The sequence below is a fragment of the Centropristis striata genome, chromosome 16, assembly GCF_030273125.1.
Source record: "Centropristis striata isolate RG_2023a ecotype Rhode Island chromosome 16, C.striata_1.0, whole genome shotgun sequence".
Lineage (NCBI taxonomy): Eukaryota > Metazoa > Chordata > Actinopteri > Perciformes > Serranidae > Centropristis > Centropristis striata.
In genome coordinates this window covers 2,831,770-2,855,942 of record NC_081532.1, presented here as the reverse complement: position 1 = coordinate 2,855,942, position 24,173 = coordinate 2,831,770, and the positions used below count along the sequence as shown (strand labels likewise).

Sequence of the window (24,173 nt, the reverse complement as noted above, 5' to 3'; positions counted from 1 at the left end):
CTGGCTGCAGGAGAATAGGACGTGGCTGTACCTGAGCTGCTTGTCGCCCCTTTACCTGAACGGCCCAGGTGAGTGTGAGTGTAATAAACTCACTCCACCTAATAATAATAATAATAATAATAATAATAATAATAATAATAATAAAGCACCATGCACCTCACTGTGGCTGCTGGGATCGTTCACTGGGTTCACTATCGGAGGTGGTCACAATTCCTGCAGGTTTCTGATCCCTAAATATTTATATTCATGCATATTAAAAGCCTTTTTCTTTTTATATTAATGCATATTAAAAGCCTTTTTCTGTTTATATTAATGCATATTAAAGGCCTTTTTCTGTTTATATTAATGCATATTAAAGGCCTTTTTCTGTTGATTTTGACATGTGTAACTTCTGACTTTTTAAATGCATTTTGCAGGCTGTTTAGACTAGGGATGACACCATTACAGATTTTATTGGTGCGATTATTGTTAGAGAAATAATCACGATATTACGATCATTACGATTATTTTTTTGCATTAGTTAATTTCACACTACTACGAATAAGTTAAATCACATGAACACTCCTTCGTAATGTAATAGTTATTACATTTGTGGGAAATCGCGTGTTACGTTTGTAGTAGGCAGCAGCTATTACGTTTGTGGAAAATGTATTACCTTTGTGGGATTATTGCATTAAAAGCTGCAGTTCGAACAAACAAATGTAAATGATAACATACATAAAAAAGCAGAGCAGAACCTAAACCTTCATACACACACACACGCACTCAAACCAGGTAGATTTGCACAAAATTATATATGTATACATGCACGCACACATACATACACATGCATGCATTGCACACGTATGCATATTTAAACATGTACATACATAAAAGCTGCAGATTTTTATTACGTTTGTGGTTTATTATGTTCGCAAGCTGATATTTACCCATAAAGATTATGTTAATTCAAACATTCATTTTTTTTTCACCAAGTATGATTTTCTGGATGTTTTTGCACTATTTTAAGTTCGCTTCGATAACAAAAATGTATAGTTTGCTTATACATTGAATCAGAGTTTTAATTAGAGATATGTGCTTGTTAGGAATAAAAAGATCAAACCTTGTTTTCTAACCTTACAATAGTAATGAATTTAATGTCATAAACTGCAAAAAAAAATAAAAAAAAAGAGAGCTGTCATTTGCTTTGTCTCATGTTTTGTATTTTTTCTGTGTCCCGTCAGGTTCTTCTCTCCAGCCCGACCCGAAGTTTTCCGACCACTGAATGAATGAATGAATGTCTTCATATCGTCCAAACACTGTCCATGCCTTACTCCGCTGTAGAAATGTGTAGAAAGATTTATCACACGTGTTGAATTTTTTTGGATGACATGTCATTTTTATAATCGCATAAATTATTTTTCAATATTTTCTTTTGTAATTTTTCTATTCTCTGTACAGTAGAAGTATTTTAAAGGTCACTCTTGTTCTTGAGATGTTTTGAGAACAAACGTTTTTTTTGTTATTTTAAATAAATAGTGCTGTTTGTTATTTTTCTACTAATGTTTTTATATCTTTGCTTGTAAATACGACTGATGTTCAGTGTACATGTGGCAAAAATTTGCACTGATTTTTACTGGAACTCTATGATCAACATAGCTAGTGAGCACATTATTGCATAAAGTTGAACCATATGTGTTTTTGTATTATCTGTGTTTCTACCATAAAGTTGATAAATATTTTAAATGTGTATTTACAAACCAAACAGTGTGTTTATTGAGTATATCCTGAGGAATCTGTCTCTTGAAGAAACCATCCACGTTAGATGTTTGATTGTTGTTTGCTGTTTGTTTATTTATTCATTAAACCTTAACACAGGATAAACTTTTTAAACATACATGCTATTTTAATACAATACCCTGTTTACTGTTACAATAAAATATCAGTAACTGATAACTAACAATGTACAGTTTCATTTACAGTGTTTATAATATAACCATAAAGACGAACAAAACATATCAATGGGATCTTTTATGGATAACACTCACTTTTACATTTCCAGTTTTAGTCGACTTTATGTAAAAGTTTAGTTTTTGGCCCCTTTATAAAGGTTGTTTTTAAATGATTTTGTCATTCTGCTAGCGTTATGTGACACCTAATTATTTAAACTTTTGCATATTTTACTTGAAGTCAGATTTATTATTACTATTTAGTAATAATTTAGTAGTAATTTAGCCAGTTCCACCAAGAAAAAGAGGCATTATAAAAGCAATAATATTCATGGCAAGTCAGATTCATGATAGAATTTTCACTTTATATTAAATAAATGGTTGTACTTTTTTTTTTTTTTTTTTTACAAATTTAAAGCTTAAAATTATTATTTATAATAATAATAATAAAGGCACTTGCAAAAAACAAAAAGGAGCCATTCATTGGTGTCTCATTTTTAGCTCTTTACTTAAATCAAAATTAAATAATTTCATATATTTTTCCCTTTTTTTTTTCTCAAAATGAACCAAAACACTGATAGCGGGGGGGATTTAAAAAAATAATCTCAGTTGCTCCAAAGCTTGATGCTGAAAAGATTGATTTTGAATCAAACTCTATTGCTAAGCTTGATAAATAGATATCGCATCATCATAATAAGTCTTAGACTGCACTTTATTAATCCCTTTGGGATGACTTCCTCAAGGAAATTGAAGTTCCAGTAGCATACAAATGCAATTAAAATGAACAATTGATTATCAAAGTAAATAAGTGGAAAAAAGGTCAGATAAATAAATGTAGAGAACTGTATGGAGGATGGATATAGATAGTTTTTTTTTGGCGTACCATGACAATTATTTTCATACATGTTCATATTTTCTTTATTTTCTCTTAAAATAAGCTAATTTGAAATTGTATTAAACAGTTTATTGATTACACTCTTGTTTGTTATAAGCAGGGATATGAGTGTTTTATATATATAGTTATAATCAATTTATTCAAACAATTCAAACAGCTAAAAAATAAAGACCTGTCCCCAGTATTTGTTTGTTTTCTTGAGTCATTGAGATATATTAACTGGGATATTGATCATTATTTATTTATTTATTTATTAAAGATATTTTTTGGGCATTTTATAGCTTTATTGATAAAGAGATATTCAGAGTGAAAGGGCATGCGGACATGCGGGATTCGAACCCGGGCCGCCCACTCACAAGGACTGGGCGATATTGATCATTATTATGTAACAAATAATCGACATCCGAGCAGCTCAGCGGCAGCCAATCACAGCCTGATCTGCCGCTGACCCTGTTTGCCCTGTCAGTTAGGGGTTCGCTTGTTTATAAAATCCGCACGGCCCGTTTATGGTCGCTCCTCCTCCTCCATTCTATCCAAGTGTCTCATGAGAACCCCGCCCACCCGTTCTCCGCAGGTTTAAAAACGTTCGCACTACATGAAACATCAACACTGTATGACGCACATCCTTGGTAGCAGCACCATGCTAAAGCTAAGCTAAGCTAGCCAGCGGCAGCCTGTGTGTCGTAGATCGGCTGTTTGACGTCTTTATCCGCGGTAAATTAGTCCTGGACGGCGCACAAGAACCCGGTACACTTCTCTCGTATTTGTCTGGGATGTATGGATGGATAGTTGACGGAATATCGTCGCTGTTTGAGCCCGTTACGGGGCAGAAGCCCAACGAGACCGAGTGGCCCGGGAGAGGAGCCGCTGGCGGGGAGCGACCCACGCGGCCAGAGCCCCACGAGCCCCCCGGAAGAGCGGCCAAGCGGAGCTACCAGAGGTCGGTTACCTACCGGGGATACGGACCGTTATTAAACTGTCTGGGGTTACCAGGGAAACGGACCGTTATTATACTGTCTGGGGTTCACTAAGCCCATGGTCATTTAGTTATGTGTTTATTGTTGAGACACAAAAAGACACGAAAGGACAAAAAAAAAAAAACACAGAAGAAGACACAAAATGACCAAAAAAAACACAGAAGAAGACACAAAATGACCAAAAAAAAACACAGAAGAAGACACAAAATGACAAAAAAAAAAACACAGAAGAAGACACAAACTGATTAAAAAAGCACAGAAGAAGACACAAACTGATTAAAAAAGCACAGAAGAAGACACACAATGACCAAAAAAAGACACAAAAATGACAAGAGTTACCAGAGGTTGGTTACCGGGGAAACGGACCGTTATTATACTGTCTGGGGTTCACTAAGCCCTTGGTCATTTAGTTATGTGTTTATTGTTATACAGAGCTGATAATAATAATCATAACAAACCGAAGGAGGTGAGTGGCTATGAGGCATTTAACCAGCTAACAGCAGCTAACTAACGTTAATGTTAAAACCCTCTGGAGTCTCTAAAAGCTCCAAATCCAGACTTCTTCATCACATTAGACTAGAAAACAAAGCAGCGTGGAGCCCTACTGTAAATTTACCTCTAAAGTTCTGGCTGTAAACTCCATGACGACTAAAAAAGACACAAAATGACTAAAAAAAAAGAAACAAATGACCAATAAAAGAGACAAAATGACAAAAAAGACATAAAATGACAAAAAAAAACACACAGAAGAAGACACAAAATGACACAAAAAGACACAAAATAACAAAAAAAAACACAGAAGAAGACACAAAATGACCAAAAAAAAAAACACAGAAGAAGACACAAAATGACAAAAAAAACCACAGAAGAAGACACAAAATGACAAAAGACACTAAATGACAAAAAAGACACAAACTGATTAAAAAAGCACAGAAGAAGACACAAAATGACAAAAAAAAGAGCTACCAGAGGTTGGTTACCGGGGAAACGGACCATTATTATACTGTCTGGGGTTCACTAAGCCCTTGGTCATTTAGTTATGTGTTTATTGTTATACAGAGCTGATAATAATCATAACAAACCGAAGGAGGTGAGTGGCTATAAGGCATTTAACCAGCTAACAGCAGCTAACTAATGTTAACGTTAAATCAAAACTAATGCTGTTTAGATTATCTTTTCAATCAACCAGCAACAAAATAGTGATGTGAATTTATCTGGAATAATAAACAGGTATTGTCAAAGTATTAAAAATTATGTAAAATGTACGTTATCTCACTGCTGGTTTTAACATTTAACTTTCTGGCATACAAGCTGCATTTCAAATCAAATTAAATCGCCTTTATTGTCATTATATTGGCAACTATACAACGAAAGTGCCACTGCATAAGGTGCATAGTTAAGACTATCATAACACAAAACATCATGAGGAAAACATTAATTTAGCTACAGTCTTGAAAAACATTTTTTAGACCACCCATTGTTTTCTTCAAATTCTTGTTCATTATAATGCCTGGTACAACTAAAGGTACATACAGAGTTTAATTTAAGAGCTGATATCTAGATGTTTTCCAAGGTTTTTGTTTCAAGACGTCTCCTGACTCACATATTTTTCCCAGACTGGCAGATCAGTCAATAAAGAAAATCCTTAGTTTTAGTTTTAGTTTTATTTCAGATAGAAAAACCACACACTGTGCCTCCTTAGATTATAAGAAAGTTGAATCAATACATCTGTAAAACAGTTTAAACAAAAAGTAAACATTAGAATCTTCATAAATAGTTTATCAGACTGAATATGTTTAAAGCAAGGTAACCTGAAGAACTAGCTTAATAGCTTAATAACTTAATATTCAAAATATATAAATAGGCACAAATTGAAGACAACCCAAATGTGTCATCACATTGTAAATATTATTTTATTTAGTCAGGAAAAATGTGGTATTTAATAATGTTAGTATACCATCTTATACCTTGTGTTTCCTGTTCCAGTGTTGATGTTGCAGACAGTGTTTGCCAGAATGACCAAGTAGAGGTGAAAAGGCGGAGACGAGGTTTGTTAAAGAGACAGTAAATCATTATAATCAGTACAGAAGTCTCCCACAGATGAAGCTGGTTGTTTATTTGTGGTGTGCTGTGTGTCAGATGTCGTCATCAGCTTCGTGAAGAAGACGGTGGCCGGAGTAGCAGGTCTGCTCAGGCTGAGGAGTCCTCTGACCACCCGGTGGGAGAAACCCAGACATTATGAGGAGACGCAGGTTGGTGCTCCAACTCCTTCATCACAAATGTTCATTTATAGTTTTATACAAGGAAATGAATAACAACGCTGATGCTCACCTCGTCTTGTTAATATCAAATTGTCCTGTTCAGACTCTGAACCAAGGTTATTATAATTAATGATATTATTATATATATTATTACTATGTCATAGTTACTTGTTTTTAATTTAACTTGTGAATTTTAATATAGGTAGAGGCCTTTATAAGCCCTGTTGGTTTTATTGCAGCTACCAAGGTTATTATATTTAACGAAAACTAACAAAATTACGAAAACTAGAATTGAAAAAAACATTTTCGTTAACTGAAATTAAAATATAAACAAGAGCTTTTAAATAAAATTATAACTAACTGAAACTGTATTGTGTGGTTACAGAACTAACTAAAACTAACTAAAATTATAGTGAAAATGTCCTTCGTTTTTCATCTTTTGTCAACTTTTTCATACGTAAACCTTTTTGGTTGATATGAAATCTATTTCATCTATCTGGTTTTATGACTTAATAAACTTATTGGGGCTGAGATGGATCAGACAAAGGAAATAAAGGAAACATTTATTGTGACCTTTTTGAATCTGGCACCCAACAAATACCCCATTACAAAACAACTACAACTAATAAAAACTAAACTAAAACTAAGCATTTTCCAAAAAAAATAAAACTAATTAAAACTAGCAAACTCACTCTAAAAACGAATTAAAACTAACCAAAAACTCACAATGAAATTAAAACTAAAACTAATGAAAAATCCAAAACTATTCTAACCTTGGTTCAGACTCTTAATGGTGCGTGTTTAATCCAATTGCACCAATTCTGTGTGTAGCGTAGCATGACTCTGACTATTTTAAGCATCCACCCACATACCTTCAGTTTGCCTTCACTAAAATAAACCGACCAAATATGCTGACACAGTTGATTTGCCTACATAAAAAAACCTAGACAGTTTTGAGGCAAGACACAAAATAGTCATTAGAGTGACTCAGTGACTATACCGCTCTACAAAGTCTAACTGCAGTAACGACATTTTTGGTCCAAATTAAGTTATAACTAAAAATGAACCCCTTGATGTCTGTTTTATCTTGTGACAAAGTTTTAGATTTCAATTTTGCGTCTCACCAACCTGCGTCTCTCCATCCAACTCAAAACCAAGCAGAAATTGCACTTACCACAGTCTACTTTACATATATATATACTAATTTAAACATAATTTATATTATTTTTATAAGTTTATATGAAAGGGAAATTATTTTCTAGATAGTGATGAAGTAAAAAAGTGAGATAAGATTATATTCAGACTAAAATATAACATTTCTTTATAATGTTAAGTCTAAAATACACAAATCTTTGAATAGAGTTGTTAAACACAATCGATTTAGAAATGTTTATTCACTGAAAACAAAATATAAAAGCTGAAAGAAGACAACAACATTATAGTCTATAGTATAGACTATACTCTGTTTATCATCACTATTAGAACCTTTTACAGCAAAAAAAGTGTAGTAACTACGTTTTTGGGGTCAAAGGTCAAATAAATCATCATGATTTTTGAGCATAAAAATGACATCATCAATACATCTAGAATTAAAGGCCCTATAACTTATCTACCTATCACACATTTGGCTGGTCAGTTAAAAAACACTTTTTTTCTCAGTTTTACCTTTTGCGTAGTTACTGCAGTTGGACTTTGTAGGTCAGAATTGTTCTCTGTATTTTTTTTTCTGTTCTGCAGTAAAGAAATCTTCTCACAAGTGGTTAATTAAGTTGCATTGCAGGTTGTTAGAGTAGAGTTCATTACAATGAATACTTCCTACTATCCTGTAGTGGTTGAACAAGTTGATCAGGTAATTGTATTCTATGTTTAATAACCTTATGTTCCTGTCTTGGTCCAGCCTGTAACTCTGATGGGGATAGATGAGCTCCACACCTCATGGCTGAACAGTTCTGAGTGGAAAATGAGTAAGTGAGCACAGCTCTCCACTGTATTTATGTCACTTTAGTGCTTCTTTGCACTGGCTACCTGTACATTTTAGGATCCAGTTTAAGGTTTTATTAATTGTTTTTAAGTGCTTAAATGGTCCGGCACCGCCTTATTTATCATTAAAACCCCAAAAACATTATTAAAAACGTATTTATTCTTCTTGGCATCCCAGCCAGGCAGGAATCCTTGGCTTTTTTTTACTTTTTACTCTTTTATTTTCTTTTTATAACTCTAACTCTGTTTTTAGATTGAGTTTTTATTGCTATTTTATTGTTTTACTGTTTTTAGTATTTTATTGTTTTCATTTATTACTATATTTGTTTATGATTTTTTTTATTGTATTTTAATAACTATACAGCACTTTGGTCAACTGAGGTTGTTTTTAAATGAGCTCTATAAATAAACTTTGACTTGACTTTGTGACTCTTAGTCCTCTCCTCTGTCTGTCTGTTATTATTTGGTTAATGTTGTGTGTTCTCTGCAGGTAAACCAGGAGGAGGAGTGAACGAGAGGAGCGGGAAGAATCCCTTCCAGAGCTCCTCGCCTCCTCTAATGAGGAAATACAGGCAAGTATCCCACTGTCACACCAAGGTTACAATAGTTTTGGATTTTTCATTAGTTTTAGTTTTAATTTCGTTGTGATTTTAGTTAGTTTTAGTTAGTTTTTAGAGTGAGTTTGCTAGTTTTAGTGTTAGTTTTAGTTGTTTTGTAATGGGGTATTTGTTGGGTTCCAGATTCAATAAGGTCACAATAAATGTTTCCTTTATTTCCTTTGTCTGATCCATCTCAGCCCCAATAAGTTTATTAAGTCATAAAGCCAGATAGATGAAATACATTTGTCACTTTTTTCTAGTAAATTTGTCACTTTTTTCTCGTAAATTTGTCACTTTTTTCTCGTAAATTCGTCAATTTTTTCTCGTAAATTCGTCAATTTTTTCTTGGTATTTTGTCACTTTTTTCTCGTAAATTTATGAATTTTTTTATTAGTTTTAGTTTAGTTTTTATTAGTTTAAGTGTTAGTTTTAGTTGTTTTTGTAATGGGGTATTTGTTGGGTGCCAGATTCAAAAAAGTCACAATAAATGTTTCCTTTATTTCCTTTGTCTGATCCATCTCAGCCCCAATAAGTTTATTAAGTCATAAAACCAGATAGATGAAATAGATTTCATATCAACCAAAAAGGTTTACGTATGAAAAAAGTTGACAAAGACGAAAACGAAGCACATTTTCACTATAATTTTATTAGTTATTATTATTTTGTTAGTTTTGTAACCACAAAATACAGTTTCAGTTAGTTATTGTTTTTTAAAAAACTCTAGTTTTTATTCTTATTTCAGTTAACGAAAATGTTTTTTCAATTCTAGTTTTCGTCATTTCGTTAGTTTTTATTAACTATAATAACCTTGTGTCACACTGCAGCTCCCTTCACTCACCCAGTTTGCTGTAAACATTCCCACTGAGCTGCATAACCCTCAGCATCACCTTTATTAAACTCTCTTTAGCTAATGTTGCTAATGTGTGTGACTCCAGTGGTGCAGGTTTGACTGCAGGAGTCCCGGACCGGGGGAAGGATCGGGACCGGAGGGCCCCCCTCCAGCTGCTGCCCTCCAGACCGGCTCTGAGGGTCGGGACCACAAACCCTGATCCAACCTGCAACGGCTTCGGACACAACCGCTGCTACAAGCCCAGTCTCACAGTGGAAGAGGTAAAATACTGCATATAATATGGCTTTATTGGTCATAGGGCTGGACGATGTGGACCAAAAGTCATATTCCAATATATTAGATTAGATTCAACTTTATTGTTATTGCACATGTCACAAGTACAAAGCAATGTAATGCAGATAGCATCTAACCAGAAGTGCTTAAGCAGTAATTAAGTGACCTTTTTTTTTTAAATGGCCAGCCAAATGTGTTATAGATAGATAAGTGATATGATACTTATTTCTACATGTATTGATGATGTCATTTTTTATGATTTATTTGACCTTTGACCCTAAAAATGTAGTTACTTCACTCTGGTTTTGCTGTAAAAGGTTCTAATAGTGATGATAAACAGAGAGCAGTAACATTATTGTTGTCTTCTTTCAGCTTTTATATTTAGTTTTCAGAGAATAAACATTTTCAAATTGATTTTGTTATCGGTGTATTTAAAAGTGTTTAACAACTCTATTCAAAGATTTGTGTATTTCAGACTTAATATTATAAAGTAATGTTATATTTTAGTCTTAATATAATTTTATCTCACTTTTTTACTTCATCACTATCTAGATAATCATTTCCCTTTCAAATAAACTTATAATTTCTATTGTTTTTATGTTTAAATTAGTATATATATCCAAAGCAGACTGTGGTAAGTGCAATTACTGCTTGGTTTTGAGTTGGATTTTGTGGTTTTTATAAATTATTTCTCTGAAATAAAGCAAAATTGGTAATCTAAAATTTTGTCACAAGATAAAACGGACGTCAAGGGGTTCATTTTTAGTTATAACTCAATTTGGACCAAAAATGTAGTTACTGCAGTTAGACTTTGTAAGGCAGAATAGTCTCTGAGTCACTCTAATGACTATTTTGTGTCTTGCCTCAAGTGCAGCCTTCAAAACTGTCTAGGTTGTTTTATGTAAGCAAATCATGTAAAAAAAAAAAAAGCAAAAATGGTGGTCCTAAAAATAGACTGTAGGACTTTACTGTGTCAGTGACCATGTGTTTGTATTCTCCCTTCAGGCCATAAAGCAGGACAATAAAGAGCACTACAGGCGTCTGCTGGAGATGGTAACAGAGAAATACAGCAGGAGTCAACCACTGCCCTTCAACCAGACCAAACCCAAATAGTGAGTGGAACCCTGTTGTTCATGTAGAGCTTTTAAAAACTGCATCAAGACAGAGAAAAGGAAATGAGCTGCTCTCATCTTCTGGTTTTCTTTTCACCCAGTGAGTCTCTGTTGGCTGATCACAAAACTGCTGCTTCTGGAAAAGCCTTTGAATCAGTGCAGAGGAAGACGGGATATATGGGTAAGATGGCTGAAATAACTGTAAATGTATTAGTTTCTGATGGGGAGTTTAAGTAGTAACTACCTCCTACTTTAAAAAAAAATAGTTTTAACCCTTCTGTACTCTTGGGGTCCTTTTTTGACCCCAAATAATTTTCAACATACGATTAATAAAGGTTAACTTTCATAGAATTGCTTGAAATTTTCAGCTTATGTGCCATTGACATTCGACTGGTTTTAGGACATGTAGAAAAAAAATGTTACCAACTTTTTTTTCACCTCATGACCAACAAATTGCTATTTAATTTTCATATTTTTCTTTCATTATAATTATTCAATTTTACTCAAATATACAAAATTAGGCCTCATTTTAAGAGAAAAAAAAAAGTAATACAACCTGATTATCTTTTCAATAGTTATAGTGAAATAATAAAACCTGAATATTTACTTTTTTTTGAAACACCTTTTGATAAATGTATCATGCTTGACGGACATTTGTCTTTTCTGCACAGCTGGCCCAAGTGTGTTTACATGGAGAAATGCATCTGCAGCCAAGGACAGGTCAGTGTAATATTTCAGTACATGCATGTGTGTGTGTGTGTGTGTGTGTGTGTGTGTGTGTGTGACACCAGTGTTTCCCTTAAGTTTACAGGGGAAAAAATTTTACATTTTAACTTAAATGCATCAATCTTGTGCACTTTGACAGCTAAATGTGAGCAAACACCAAATTATTTTTTCAGATCGTTATTCACAGTTCAGCTTTTTGTGATTAAAGTGACATTTATTGTAAGTAGGGCCGGGACTCGATTAAAAAAAAAAAAAAATTCATATTTGTTCATTTTTGTGTAATTAAGTAATCTTAATTAACGCGTTAAAGTCCCGGACCTAATTGTAAGCTAACGTTAGCTCGCGGCTGCTAAACAGCGTACGCACCCGTTTGTTTGGACCTCGGTAAACCAGCTCGGTATATTCAGTGTGTGTGTAAGTGTGTGAATGCGCGTACATGTCTTGGATGAGGTAGGAGAGGGAAATTGCACGTGTGCACAATACAGAGAGCAGATGAGAAATGTACACGGCAACCATGTAGACAGAAATGACATGCTGTCGTGTAATTGAAATAAATAACATATGGCTATTTAGTTTGTTTAATAAAAGGACAAAATCTAGACCTGTTCTATTGGAAAAGGAACCTTAAAGGACTTGTGTTGAGGTTTGGCGCTCTATAGAAAATAAAACTAACTTGATCTTCAAGGGGGGGCGTGTTTCCCCTAATGTAATGGTGGAGAAATGAAACACTGGTGTGTTTGTCTTGAATCATTGTGATAATTTCACTCATCTCTAATGTGATTGGTCTCCAGACGGGGCAGCTTGACTTTCAGTAAGACGTTCAGTGGAGCGTTTGAGGACACGCAGCCTTCCAGATGCACGAAGGTAAACACTTCTCTCTTCTGCTTTCATTATACGTCAAATAAGCCCTTAACTTATACTAACGGGCACGTATGCAAATGTTTGTCTCCTTTAATGCTGAGCAGCAGAAACAGGCAGCAGATGTGGATCTGTCTACTGAAGTAGCTACTCGCCTCAACCTGGTGGACAGAGAGACTGCTGCTGTCAGCACAGACTCACATCAACACACAACAAGACACATCGATGAGGACGTCCCCCGGCTCTCCAAGGTGAGACCATCATTTTTTAACAGGTGCAAACTGATGTGCTGTCACTTTTTTTTTTTTTGTAATTTTTAATTTTGTTTGGAAAAGGCATTAGCAAACAGACATCAGCACAAAAATACAAAATGGATGTTCTCCATAGACCTTTTCCATTTTTCCCCCACTCATTTATGCATACAGGTGATCAAAAGACTGCTAGAGTCAGAGTTTGTGTGGTAAAAGACCTCCTGCTCCTTCATGAGCCTCCATATTCACTATCCTGGAAACGTGTTATTATATAGTCCATTGAATATAGAAGGTTTAGTACATTCAGACACACACACACACACACACACACACACCTTAGACCCACATATTTACAACCTGCATACCTGGGGTTATCATTCAGTAAACACCAGACTAACAGTCTTTAAATGACAGCTATATACAATAAAGTGAGGGAGCTTACTTATTTTAATTTCCATCAATGACGAGGTGAAAAATAAATTAATAAATGTGTCAAAGGGATCATACAAAGTCTGCATGAGTTGGGGTTATGAATTCAATCAATTTTTCCCAAATTTGGTAAAACGTAACTTTTTGCGTCCTCAAACAATAAGTCAGCTTTTCAATCTTGAATATTTCCAGAATTGTTCCATGCCAATCGTTAATTGTAGGTGGTGTTGGATTTAACCACTTTATGGTGATGGATGACTTCCTGGTTACTATAAAGCTGCTTCAGGCCCTTTTGGCTGCAAGTAAAAAATCCATCAGGCATTCATTCATTGCATGGATACAGTTTCTCTTAATGTATGTATTTGTTGTTGTTGTGTGCAGGACATGGCAGCGGAGGTGAGCTGTGCTCTGGCTCAGAGGGATCCAAACCTGGTTCTCAGTGCAGCTTTCAAACTGCGCATCACACAGAGAGACCTGGCCACGCTGCAGGAGGGAGGCTGGCTCAACGACGAGGTAGCAACCAGCAGAGAGAAGTTATTATATCTTTAGATCTGGGACACAGATTTAGGTTTCATGTTTGGAGACGTGTGGTCAACAAAGAGATGGAGTCAATTTTTATAGCAACCCCTCTTTTAGGATGAATTCATAATAGTGAATGTTCACGTTTATTTATGTATATATATATATATATATATATATATATATATATATATAAATATACACTACCGGTCAAAAGTTTTAGAACACAACAATTTTTCAGTTTTTTTATTGAAATTCAAGCAGTTCAAGTCAAATGAACAGCTTGAAAGGGTCCAAAGGTAAGTGGTGAACTGCCAGAGGTAAATAAAAAAAGGTAAGCTTAACCAAAACTGGAAAATAATGTACATTTCAGAATTATACAAGTAGGCCTTTTTCTGGGAACAAGAAATGGGTTAACAACTTAAAGCAGTTGTGCAGCAACGGAGGTTGATCAAGCCTTGAAAGTTGCCAAGTTGCTACCAATTCCTACAGGTGTCCAAACTTTTCTTGATCACTTACAACCTACAAGTTGCTCCACATTTAAGGCAACTTCTGCAACAGAGTTGGGAAGAACTTTCTGAAGAATATTTGATTTCCATTGAGTGTGTTCAGCTGTTCAGTTCAGAATACATTTTCCTTTCTAAACTGATTCTATGATTTCTTTTTTAACTTCAATTGTTTATTTGTTATGTGCATTCATTTCAGAGTACACTGAGACATTAAACTGCATCATTTTCAATAAAATTCTGTAAAAGTTGGTGTGTTCTAAAACTTTTGACCAGTAATGTATTTAGTATCGATACTTTTGACAACCCTAAAAGAACCATCCTTCCCATGTGTTCTTATACTGAGCCTCCTGTGTTTCTCCTCCAGGTGATGAACTTCTACCTGTCCCTGGTGATGGAGCGCTCCTCTGGAGAAGCAGCAGGACTAAAGGTCTACTCCTTCAGCACCTTCTTCTTCCCCAAGCTGCAGGGAGGAGGAGGAGGAGGAGGAGGAGGAGGAGGAGGAGGAGGAGGAGGAGGAGGAGGAGGAGGAGGAGGAGGAGGAGGAGGAGGAGGAGGAGGGCAGGCTGGAGGACACGCTGCTGTGAAGCGCTGGACCAAGGCTGTAGATCTGTTCCTCTACGACCTGATCCTGGTCCCTCTGCACCTCGGGGTCCACTGGGCCATGGCTGTGAGTCACCAATAAAAATCACTACACTGAAGAAAAGGTCTAAAAACCAGATAAAAACAGTAAATCTGAGGGAAATGATCTTGCTGCATGGACAGATAATTTACCTTGACAAGATTTCTTAAATTAAGATTATTAAATCTAGAAATAAGCATGTTGAACACTTAAAATAATAAATTAACTCTTAAAACCAGATAAATTAAAGCTGCCAGCAGTGATGAACTGGCCCGAGCAGAGTGACCTGATGATTATTTGTTTCTTACTAAGATAAAAAAAACTTTGTTTTTTGTGGTGATTTTACATCTTTTGTTTCTTTTTTTGGTCATTTTATGTCTTTTTGTGTCTTTTTTTTTGTTTGTTTTTTGTTTTTTGTCTTTTTATATCTTATTTTGCGATTTGATGTCTTTTTTTCGTCATTTTTTGTCTTTTTTGGTGTTTTTTGTCTTTTTATATCTTTTTTTGCAATTTTACGTCTTTTTTTTTTTCTTTTTTGGTCATTTTATGTCTGTGTCTTTTTTTTTGGGACATTTTGTGTCTTTTTACATCTTCTTTTGGTCACAAAATGACCAAAAAAGACAAAAAATGTACAAAAGAGATAAATTAAAGCTGCCAGCAGTGATGAACTGGCCCGAGCAGAGTGACCTGATGATTATTTGTTTCTTACTAAGATAAAAAAAAAACTTTAGATTTAGAAGTGTTACATAACTCATCTTGTTTTAAGAGTTAATTTCTTATTTTAAGTGTTCAACATGCTTATTTCTAGATTTAATCATCTTAATTTCAGAAATCTTGTCAAGGTAAATTATCTGTCCATGCAGCAAGATCATTTCCCTCAGATTTACTGTTTGATCTGGTTTTTAGACTAAACACCTTTTTTTACAGTGTGTAAATGTGTTTGTTGCCATGTCACAGTTGGGGATTTTGCCATAAGGGGGTTATTATTATACTTTCTATTTTAACGTCTTTATCCCCTCTCTCCTCATTCTAGGTGATTGATTTTAAGTCAAAGACGGTGAAGTCGTATGACTCGATGGGCCAGAGACACGACGACGTCTGCAGCCTTTTACTGTGAGTTTCTATTGTCTTCTTTAGCTGTCTGGCTGTGTTTAAATGACTTCCATGTATGGCTCTGTTGTTGTTTTTTAATACCATCAATATGGTCATTTTGCAGACTATACCTTAAAGAGGAGCACAGAGTAAAGAAAGGCAGAGAGCTGGACAGCACCAAGTGGACCGTTGGAAGCTTCAGGGCCACTGTGAGTCAAACTAAGATCAATGGGATAGACTTGCAAAAGTATTCATCCCCCTTAGATGTTTCACCCTTTTGTTGCTTTTACACATGAAATCATGGTCGATATAATTTGGCCTTTTTAAAAAGGGTACAAAGCATGAAGTGGCTAATCCCTTTTTTCCTTTTAGCCAGCTCAGGTTAGGTTGCAGAGGTGCCGACACACATTATAATAAGCACGCACAGAGCCGCTCATCCACTTTTGATATTTATTAAACAGAACTCTGGTTGACTTTCCTTATTTTCAATACAAAATAAAACATTTTCACTTAATGCAATGGTTTCTAAATGTGTTTTCTAATGCGTGAGTGCGGTCGGAAAACTGTTCACACTCCGTCTCCTAACCATCCAAAAACCTCATTCACAAAAATTAAATAGACACCTGGCTGTGGGAGGAGCATTACTACGTCACCATCCAAATACAAATAAAATAAGTGTCTTTAAGTTCCTTTAGAAGTTTTAAACTAGGTTGGCTCCCTATTTTGTTCCTTTCCTCAGAAATAATTTCTTTTACAAATAAAAAATAACATAATTAACTTAAATATAATTTGAAAATAAGTAAACTTGTTTTAAGTGTTCAATATGTCTCCAACAAAGCATTAATCTCAGAGTGAAAACAAACATTAATTTTAGTGTTCGGTCATTCTCAGGGCTGGTAGGGAACTTAGATAATATAAGGCACCAACCACACTGCCTCCATAGTATTACAGGTGCATCTCAATACATTAGAATATAATGTAAAAGTCCATTTCCAGTAGTTCAGGTGAAACGGCTCCAACCAAGTATTGAGTCATATAGATGGACATACTCTTCAGAGGCCAACATTTACATATTAAACATATATTTTAAAATTGGTCTTTTGTAATATTCAAATTGTTTTGAATTTTAGATCTTCATTTATTTAATTTCTTCTAATTATAATGATTATAGCTTACATTTAATGAAGACATGAAATGTTTCATTCTGTGTGTAATGGATATATATATATATATATATATATATATATGTGTGTGTGTGTGTGTGTTATTTCACCTTTTTGAATTGAATTACTGACCTAAACAAAGTTTTCTATGATATTCTAATTTTTTGAGATGCTCCTGTAAGTACAGAAAAGTGTCTTGTCATTTGATACCAAATTTCCAAAGGAGGAAAAACTCATCAGCATCAATGAGCCAATAAGCAGCAGGATAATGCTGGTGATTGCTTGTGTCACCTTAAAGGCATGCAGGAAAAACACTTTGTTACTCACTGAGAGGGAATTATACATTGTAATATAAAAACATGTGTGTCCAGTCTCTGGTTCATCACTATTCCTATTTTATACTAAAATCACTTGACACACATCAACTACACTCAGGTGATCTCCATTTCAATGTGACTCTGCTGCATCAACCAGCTGGAACTCTGTTGAATTAGGTCATTTACTTTAAAGGGGATGAATACTTGTGCAATCATTTATTTACCTTTTTATATATATATTTTTTATTAATTGTTTTGTCCACTGTCTGTCCATGCCTCTCTAGGAGATTCCCCAGCAGAGAAATGGAAGTGATTGTGGTGTTTTTGCCTGTAAATATGCTGATTATATCGCTAAAGGAAGGCCTCTCACCTTTAAACAGGTACACATGTTACATTCAAGGTTATAATAGTTTTTCATCAGTTTTAGTTTTAATTTCATTGTGATTTTTTGTTTTCAAATTCAGTTAGTTTTAATGAGTTTTTAGAGTGAGTTTGCTAGTTTCATTTCGTTTTATTTTTTTTAGAAAATGCTTAGTTTAGTTTAGTTTAGTTTACATTAGTTTTAGGTTTTTTTTGTAATGGGGTATTTGTTGGGTGCCAGATTCAATAAGGTCACAATAAATGTTTCCTTTATTTCCTTTGTCTGATCCATCTCAGCCCCAATAAGTTTATTAAGTCATAAAACCAGATAGATGAAATAGATTTCATATCAACCAAAAAGGTTTACGGATGAAAAAAGTTGACAAAGATGAAAACTAAGGACATTTTCACTATAATTTTAGTTAGTTTTGTAACCACAAAATACAGTTTCAGTTAGTTATCGTTTTTTATCTTTTTTATTTCAGTTACAAAAATGTTTTCTCATTTCTAGTTTTCGTTATTTAGTTAGTTTTTGTTAACTATAATAACCTTGGTTACATTAACTTAATACAAACAGTTTTTGTTGAATTACATTTTTTTTTTTTAAATATTTAAATGAACACCTCCTCCTCTTTTTCTCCAGTGCCACATGCCTCTCTTCAGGAAATTAATGATTTGGGAAATCCTCAATCAGAAGCTGCTATAAAAGATCACAACAATCTGGATCAATCGCCCGGCAACAGTGACTTTCTCTATGGAAGCAGCATCTCTCAGTGTCTAAGACAGGAACTCTGGTGGAGAAACCAACCGAATGGGCCAAAGAAGAGACTGAATGAAAACGAATCCAGTGTAGCTGTTCATGTCTGGAGAAATAAACACTAAAAGGTCTTAAAAGGTGAATCTGTTGGGACGTATTAACACTTTGTAATCTCTGAGTTGTAATTAGAGACGTTATTGGGATGATAGTAGTGGATGTATTACACATGTTTTGGCACTACTGACTGAATGGCTTTTTTTTTTTTTTGTTAAATTGACTTTGGATTGTTGGTTCTGCTGCCTGAAGTGCCTTGAGCTCAACTCAGAGCATGCTTTTTATAGATTTTCTGGGGAAATTACTCAGTCACGTACAACTCAAAAGTCTATTTTGGTGTAATTTGGCGGCTCCTTTCCCAATTATTATTATTATTATTATTATTATTATTATTTATAAACTGAGTGGCTAGCAGCTAACTACAATGCTATTAAGTCATGAAACCTAATTAATGTCTTTGAGAATCCAGACAATGAAAATGAAAAATACCTCCTCCAGTCCCTCCTTCAGACAAAAGATGCATGGTTGAGCGCTTGCAGTGTGTTTGTTTGTTTGTTTTGCTGTTATTATTTATGACTTTATGACTGGATGAGAGTGTTTTCGGAGTGTGTGTATAGTCTGTTGATCCTCCGTGAGTGGAGCGTTTGTAGTATGTAACATAAGTGGCTGTTAGATCTGTGAATCTTTTTACATGAACGTATTGCGAGAGGCTGCTTGGGGCTTTTACATGACTTACAGTATCAATACTGCATAACAAACTACTGTACACACCTGCATGTTTAGTTCATGCTTAAAAATGTGATTTTTGTTTGTTTTCTTCCCTGTAATAAAGTATTTCTTTTTTTAAATCAGAGTTTGATGCATTAAATGACTCGTGTGTTGCTACTAAAGGCTTCAAATATAGTAAATAGACCATTTATAAATGGTAAACAGATAGTTTAATCATTTATAAACCGTATATAGGCCATTTAGAATGGTAAATAGAAAATGTACTAATGTTGAAATATAATTTATAAATGCCAAATAGATGGTATATTAATGTAAGTTCTCTCGAACAGAAAGCATTTTTGGCAAAAACCATAATACCTATCATTGATCCGACTTCACTTTGAGCATCCTGAGTTCTTCCTGAACGTCTACATATGTTTTTTGTGAAGAAAAATGAAGAAACAGCTTTGTTAGAGCGATCTGAAAAACTGTTTAATATGCTTATCTACAGAAATCCTCAAAATAAAGGGAGGGATTTTTACCAAAAATGGACAAATTTTAAAATGCATCAATTATAGCCCGTTGAGACAAGTGGTAGTATAGTTTTTACAAAAAAAAAACCAGCATATTATGGGATGTCCAAAAATGGACACCTCAAACAAAAGTCATACTATAGTATGTTGATTTTTGTCAAAAAATGGTCAAATTTTAAAATGCATAAATTACACTCAGGGTATACATATTAGAACATAACATGGCCAGAAATTAATAAAAACACCATATTATGTGCTGTCCAGAAACTTAAAAAAGTCATACGTCATATTTAGCAGGAAAAAAATACCATATTATGGGATGTCCAAAAATGTCCCCCTCAAAAAAAAGTCATACTAGTATGTCGATTTTTGTCAAAAATGGTCAAATTTTAAAATGCCTAAAAATGCTTAAAATGCATAAATAACACACATATTATGCATATTACAGCATAATATGGCCAGAAAAGACTGGAAAAACACCATATAATGTGATGTCCAGAAGCTAAAAAAAAAGTATTATGTCATATTTCATGAAAATAGTCAGTGTAGCATTCCTTCAAATTTCATAAAAAAGCATGTTGACTTTTGTCAAAAATTGTCAAATTTTAAAATGCCTAAAAATGCTTAAAATGCCTCAATTACACTCTGTTGAGACATGTGGTGGTATAGTTTGTAAAAAAAAAAACCCCACACACATAAAAAACCCCACCATATTATGGGATGTCCAAAAATGACTTCCTCAAAAAAAAGTCATACTATAGTATGTCGATTTTTGTCAAAAATGGTCAAATTTTAAAATGCCTTAAAATGCATAAAATTATAGTTTGTTGATACATATTAGCACACAATATGGCAGGAAATGACAGAAAAACACTTTATTATGGGATGTCCAAAAATGACCCCCTCAAAAAAAAGTCAAACTATAGTATGTCGATTTTTGTCAAAAATAGTCAAATTTTAAAATGCCTTAAAATGCTGAAAATGCATAAAATTATAGTTTGTTGATACATATACGGACATAATATGACCAGAAATGACAGAAAAACACCATATTATGGGATGTCCAAAAATGACCCCCTCAAAAAAAAGTCATAATATAGTATGTCGATTTTTGTCAAAAAAAGTAATGTCATATTTCATGAAAATAGTCAGTGTAGTATGCCTTCAAATTTCATAAAAAAGCATGTCGACTTTTGTCAAAAATTGTCAAATTTTAAAATGCCTAAAAATGCTTAAAATGCCTCAATTACACTCTGTTGAGACATGTGGTGGTATAGTTTGTAAAAAAAACAAAACCCTAAAAAAAAACCAGCATATTATGGGATGTCCAAAAATTACCCCCTCAAACAAAAAGTCAGACTATAGTATGTCGATTTTTGTCAAAAATTGTCAAATTTTAAAATGCCTTAAAATGCATAAATTATACTCATATTATACATATTAGAGCATAACATGGCCAGAAATGACAGAAAAACAGCATATTATGGGATGGCCAGAAACTTTAAAAAAGTCATACGTCATATTTAGCGTGAAAAAAACCACCTTATTATGTGATGTCCAAAAATGACTCCCTCAAAAAAAAGTCATACTATAGTATGTCGATTTTTGTCAAAAATGGTGAAATTTTAAAATGCCTTAAAATGCATAAATTACACTCATATTATACATATTAGAGCATTACATGGCCAGAAATGACAGAAAAACACCATATTATGGGATGTCCAAAAATTACCCCCTCAAAAAAAAGTCATACTATAGTATGTCGATTTTTGTCAAAAATGGTCAAATTTTAGAATGCCTTAAAATGCTTAAATAACACACTTACAGTGTAAGTTATGGTGAAAAACACCATATCATGTTCTGTCCAGAAACTAAAAAAAAAAGTCAGTGTGGTATTTCTTCAAATTTCATTAAAAAAGTCATAGAATAGCATGTGGTCAAAAATGGTTATGGTTATAGTATTTCCAAAAATATTTAAAAATAAACAAAAACACATTATAGTACATCCAAAAACATGAAAAAAAGTTTTTTTTTGTCTTTTTAATAGCGTCAGTGTTTCTGCTGTCGACACACAAAAACTGGATTACTGGAAGGTTTCAGACTTTTATTGTGATCCATTTGAAAAAAGGTTTTACAAAAAGGTAACATTCAATTTTTACACCAATTCTTTAAAAAAATCACTTAAAATAAGGTTTTTGATACAACAAATTCAGTTATAACTAAGTAATGGCTTCTATAAACAATGTGAAAATAAGATAATATACATGTAAATGAATGCTACAAACATGAGGACAAACTGAGGAAAAAAAAAAAAAGGATTACATTAATTAAAATAAAATAAAATAAAAACAACAAACGACAAAAGACAATGGCATGATTGTTTTTCCTTTTGACTTGAGTGACATCTGGCCAGAATTGCAGACAGAGCAGTTATTGCGATCCCAACATCATCTGGTGTCCCACTGGAATGTTCGATGACTAAAAACACCCTCGGGGGGCTTTTTTTCTGATTTGTTGCATGTGTTGCTCCACATGTTGCCCCTCCTGTGTGCAGCAATGAAGAGCCCTGCAGGAACTCAGAGGTAACCACTCCACATTTTGTATGGTCGCCTTCAGATCGGCAGAGAGACGCGGAAATACAACGTGAATTTACAACAAAAATATGCAAAAAAAGGAAAGAAAAATAAAGTTTTGACGTGGACAAGCACAGCGGACGGCGTGCTTCAGGACTGATGAGACGTTCTGCTCAGGCCGACCAGATGCTGGAAGAAGTTGCTCTTTCTTTTCAGAGCGGCTTGCATCGATTCCTCCTCCTCGAGGTGGAAAACACCAACTTCAGATCAGCTGACAGCAGAAATCACTGTCGTCCTACTGGGACCTCCAGTTTCTACCGGGACCGCCAGCTTCTACTGGGACCACCAGTTTCTACCGGGACCACCAGTTTCTACTGGGACCATCAGTTTCCACTGGGACCTCCAGCTTCTACTGGGAGCACCAGTTTCAACTGGGACCACAAGTTTCTACTGGGACCTCCAGTTTCTACTGGGACCGCCAGCTTCTACTGGGACCGCCAGCTTCTACTGGGACCGCCAGTTTCGACTGGGACCACCAGCTTCTACTGGGACCTCCAGCTTCTACTGGGACCACCAGTTTCTACTGGGACCTCCAGTTTTCACTGGGGCCACCAGTTCCCACTGGGACCTCCAGCTTCTACTGGGACCTCCAGTTTCTACTGGGACCTCCAGCTTCTACTGGGACCTCCAGCTTCTACTGGGACCACCAGTTTCTACTGGGACCTCCAGCTTCTACTGGGGCCACCAGTTTCTACTGGGACCTCCAGCTTCTACTGGGACCACCAGCTTCCACTGGGACCTCCAGCTTCCACTGGGACCTCCAGCTTCCACTGGTACCACCAGTTTCTACTGGGACCACCAGCTTCTACTGGGACCACCAGCTTCTACTGGGACCACCAATTTCTACTGGGACCACCAATTTCTACTGGGACCACCAGTTTCGACTGGGACCTCCAGCTTCTACTGGGACCACCAGTTTCTACTGGGACCACCAGCTTCTACTGGGACCACCAGCTTCTATTGGGACCACCAGCTTCTACTGGGACCACCAGTTTCTACTGGGAGCACCAGCTTCTACTGGGACCTCCAGCTTCTACTGGGACCACCAGCTTCTACTGGGTCCACCAGCTTCTACTGGGACCACCAGTTTCTACTGGGACCACCAGCTTTACAACCTCCTGCTCTGCTTCAAGCTGCTGCATCTTCATTAAATCAATACAATTATTTGCTTTCTTGCCAAAGTTAGATAAGAAGTTTCATTAGTCTCACTAATCTGTATAAAAGATTCTATGGGCTGAAATATGTGCCGCCAGAAACTGAATTTGAATTATTTATATTAGAATTTGAATTGCTTATTAACTCTTTATCAGGCGAAGAACTATATTTGGTAACTTCAGGTAATATTTCGAGAAAAAAGTTGCAAATTTACTAGATTAAAGTGGCAGATTTACGGGGGAAAAAATGGGGAAAAAAGCAACTTTTTTCTCCCAGATTCACCACTTTAAATCTCATAAATCTGCACATTTTTTTCTAGTAGATTTGCCACTTTATTCTCAAACTTTTTTCTCAAAATATTATTTTCATATTATTTTTGGAATTTGCAAGTATTTCAATGAGTGCCCTATTAAGGGTTAACTTGAATAATTGCATTAAAAAACTGAATTTGAGTCACATAATTTGAATTTGTATTGTTCAATTTGAAAAACTGAATCTGAATTGTAATTTGAAATTTAATTTATTAGTTTGGAACTGAACATTCAGTTCTCGGAATTCAAATTCAGTTTGCAAAATTCAATTTAAATTTTCTGCAACGAATCAACAAAAGCAATC

General features: G+C 34.8%; 2 protein-coding genes across 2 annotated transcripts in view; both read left to right on the top strand.

The window, feature by feature from the left end:
* pcnt (pericentrin) overlaps positions 1-1,729 on the top strand; it is a 79,080-nt gene extending 77,351 nt beyond the window's left edge. Inside the window, exon 62 of the mRNA XM_059353436.1 lies at positions 1,224-1,729. Within this exon, the coding sequence (XP_059209419.1) occupies positions 1,224-1,264 (41 nt within the window). The 3' untranslated portion in view covers positions 1,265-1,729. The remainder of the gene's footprint in view (positions 1-1,223) is intronic.
* Positions 1,730-3,405: 1,676 nt separating this feature from the next.
* Positions 3,406-19,377, top strand: senp2 (SUMO specific peptidase 2). The gene is made up of 18 exons (XM_059353437.1): positions 3,406-3,763; positions 5,787-5,848; positions 5,940-6,052; positions 7,959-8,025; positions 8,532-8,613; positions 9,576-9,750; positions 10,769-10,875; positions 10,977-11,056; positions 11,547-11,595; positions 12,393-12,465; positions 12,567-12,710; positions 13,521-13,652; positions 14,532-14,631; positions 14,707-14,834; positions 15,820-15,899; positions 16,003-16,087; positions 17,643-17,738; positions 18,362-19,377. The coding sequence occupies exons 1-18, from the start codon at positions 3,597-3,599 to the stop codon at positions 18,422-18,424; spliced, it is 1,803 nt and encodes a 600-aa protein (XP_059209420.1). The 5' UTR covers positions 3,406-3,596; the 3' UTR covers positions 18,425-19,377.
* Positions 19,378-24,173: the final 4,796 nt, after the last annotated feature.

Coding starts and splice junctions, on each gene's coding strand:
- senp2 (XM_059353437.1), top strand. CDS start 3,597: ATGTATGGATGGATAGTTGACGGAATATCGTCGCTGTTTGAGCCCGTT. Junction 3,764..5,786: donor GCCAAGCGGAGCTACCAGAG/GTCGGTTACCTA, acceptor TTCCTGTTCCAG/TGTTGATGTTGCAGACAGTG. Junction 12,466..12,566: donor AGCCTTCCAGATGCACGAAG/GTAAACACTTCT, acceptor AATGCTGAGCAG/CAGAAACAGGCAGCAGATGT.